This window comes from Juglans regia, unplaced genomic scaffold, assembly GCF_001411555.2.
Source record: "Juglans regia cultivar Chandler unplaced genomic scaffold, Walnut 2.0 Scaffold_669, whole genome shotgun sequence".
NCBI lineage: Eukaryota > Viridiplantae > Streptophyta > Magnoliopsida > Fagales > Juglandaceae > Juglans > Juglans regia.
In genome coordinates this window covers 6,577-9,080 of record NW_023361548.1, presented here as the reverse complement: position 1 = coordinate 9,080, position 2,504 = coordinate 6,577, and the positions used below count along the sequence as shown (strand labels likewise).

The following is a 2,504-nucleotide window of genomic DNA, read 5'->3' as shown; positions in this document are numbered from 1 at the left end:
CCTCGTGGAAATAGTTGGCTCATGACTCCCTGAAGGGAAAAGCTTCCAACCAGATGGATTTAAAACTCATTTTCACACTGGCCAATCACATCGCGACGCGTAAAGTATCCAAAAAAAGATTTGTTGCATCTCAAAGCACCCGATTCCCTCTCATGTATTTCCTTCTCCAAATGTAAACCTTATCTTCTCTTCATTCTCGCTGCACTGCACCATGCATCAACCCAAGCACTCATCCTCTCTGTTCCCATCAACACGTTCTCACAACCATTGTCAAAAGTTTAATTTCAAGGGTTGACCCACCAAAGGATCTCCTCGTGGAAATAGTCGGCTCATGACTCCATGAATAATATGTTCCCTTAGGGAATAGGGAGGCCGTATTATGTGGATGGCATGACAATAATGACTACCCTCATCATCTTCTGGATTAGTGGAAGACTGGAAGTGGTAGCTAGTTCTCGTAAGTATCACATTATTATTATTATTATTAGACACAATTGTTTTATAATTTTTACACATTTATATATAAAACAAAATGCTTTTTTACTAGTTTCGTTTCTCATCCCTGTAGCTGCTATGGTGACGGTAATTAGCTTCTTTTATCACTATTGCTCTAATCAAACGAGCACAGAATATGTTCGGACACTTTAAGTAAATCATGATTTTGTTAATAGCATGCAGTGAAATAATTTTTTAATATAATTTTTATTTTAATATTTGTAAAAATTGTATTGATTTTTGTGTTTTGCTTTAAAATTTGTAAAATTTGTATTAATTTTTATGTTTGGATTAGGTTTAGGTAATAATTAAATGAAAAAAATTAAAAATTATTTTGAATTGAGTAATGTTGAATTTGTCAAAATTATATGTGAGACTCACAACCTTTTTCAACTTTCCATAATAAGTACTAAACTCATCTTAATATCCAAACACATTTTAAACTCAATTTACATGGGTCCTACATAACTCCATCTACTATTCAACTCATTACTATTCATAAAGAACTAAGTTCAACTCAATTCAACTTAACATCCAAACGCAGTAGAATAACGAAGGAAGCCTAATTGGGATCCATTGAAAGTCTAAAACAAAGTCCATAATCTACAAATTCATGGCTCTTGACATCCTAATTCTAACATATCTCAACGTAACGCCAACAAATTTTTTTTTTTTTTTTTATCCACGATTAATTCTAACATATATAACAGATTATTTCTATGATGTCATGAAGATTACCTAATCCTCTCCCTATGGTAGCTTGAACCCTCATTAAAAAGACAAAAGAAAGGAATATTGAAAATTCTTGAATTGAGGCGTTTAAATTATGAGAATAAAAATGAATGTAGTGGGAGGATTTTAACTTCAAATGTTATTTCTTTACCTTTCGTTCCCTTCTTAATTTCTCAAAACCTCTCTCACTCCCTATGTTTAGAATTCTCTCTTAATAAATAAGACAATCTTCCCCTTTTATTTACAAAAAATCTTAAACTTGCAAGGAAATGTTTTTCATGTGAGTGTGAAACTCATATTGGCTAGCATTTACTGTAATATTAACCTTCTCTTCCAAAAACCCAGATAAATCATGGTTCCTTGGAGCTGAAAGTGTTAGTGCTAGTAAAAGTGTGGCGCTACTGGCCCCTACTTATTTTTTGGTGGAGAATTGCAATGCTTGGGATATTGTCAGAATCCCTAGGAAAGTGGCTCTGGCCCAGGCCTCGACACTACCCTTGACATGTCAAAACAGCTCCACAGCCAGCCTGCATGCGTGCCATGGCCCATGCCTTGACACGCATGAGGTGTCCAACAAGGCTACTAGTTGCGCGCAGCCCAATGCGCTGCCCAGCATGCGCATGCCTAGCGAGGTTAGTGACTGTGCGCAGCCCAGTGCTCGCACACCCATGCAGCATCAGCGCAAGACACCATGTTGTGCCCACCAGCAAGCTCATGCATGGCACCATGCCATGCCCATCAGCAGGCCTTGCACAACACCATGTCGTGCCCACCAGTAGGCCCACGCATGGCACCATACCATGCCCATCAGCAGGCCATGCATGGCACCATGCCAAGCCCCAACCATGAGCCAGACCAGCCCAGCCCTGGGCCATTAATCACACTAGCCAATCCATGGGCCATTTCATGCCATAGGCCACCATGGTCCTTGCAAGACTATTTTATTGATTTCATTTATTTTTATTTAATTATTTTTCAATAGACCTTTTGGGAGTTTCCACTTTGTAATCTCTATAAATAGGACCCTTAGTCATTTCATTTACATCTTTTGATAATTTCCCTAGAGGACGGCTATTGTTCTTGAGATCACATTTTTTGTTCATATGCACTTGAGCTCTTTTGGGTGCAATTCGTGAATCCCTAAAGAGAGAATCAATCCTTACAATTCTTGAATTGGTGTGATTCATTTTATCAATATATGAGGCTTCTTTTCAACTTTGTGCAATTCGTGAATCGAAGTTTATTTATTTATCTTTGTGTTCATTCAAAGTTCTCAA

General features: G+C 37.6%; 1 protein-coding gene across 1 annotated transcript; it reads left to right on the top strand.

Annotated features, from left to right (window-relative positions):
* Window positions 1-210: 210 nt before the first annotated feature.
* On the top strand, window positions 211-2,052 carry LOC118346091. Its single transcript, XM_035687099.1, has 2 exons — window positions 211-457; window positions 1,573-2,052. The coding sequence occupies exons 1-2, from the start codon at window positions 391-393 to the stop codon at window positions 2,004-2,006; spliced, it is 501 nt and encodes a 166-aa protein (XP_035542992.1). The 5' UTR covers window positions 211-390; the 3' UTR covers window positions 2,007-2,052.
* The last annotated feature ends 452 nt before the right edge of the window (window positions 2,053-2,504 follow it).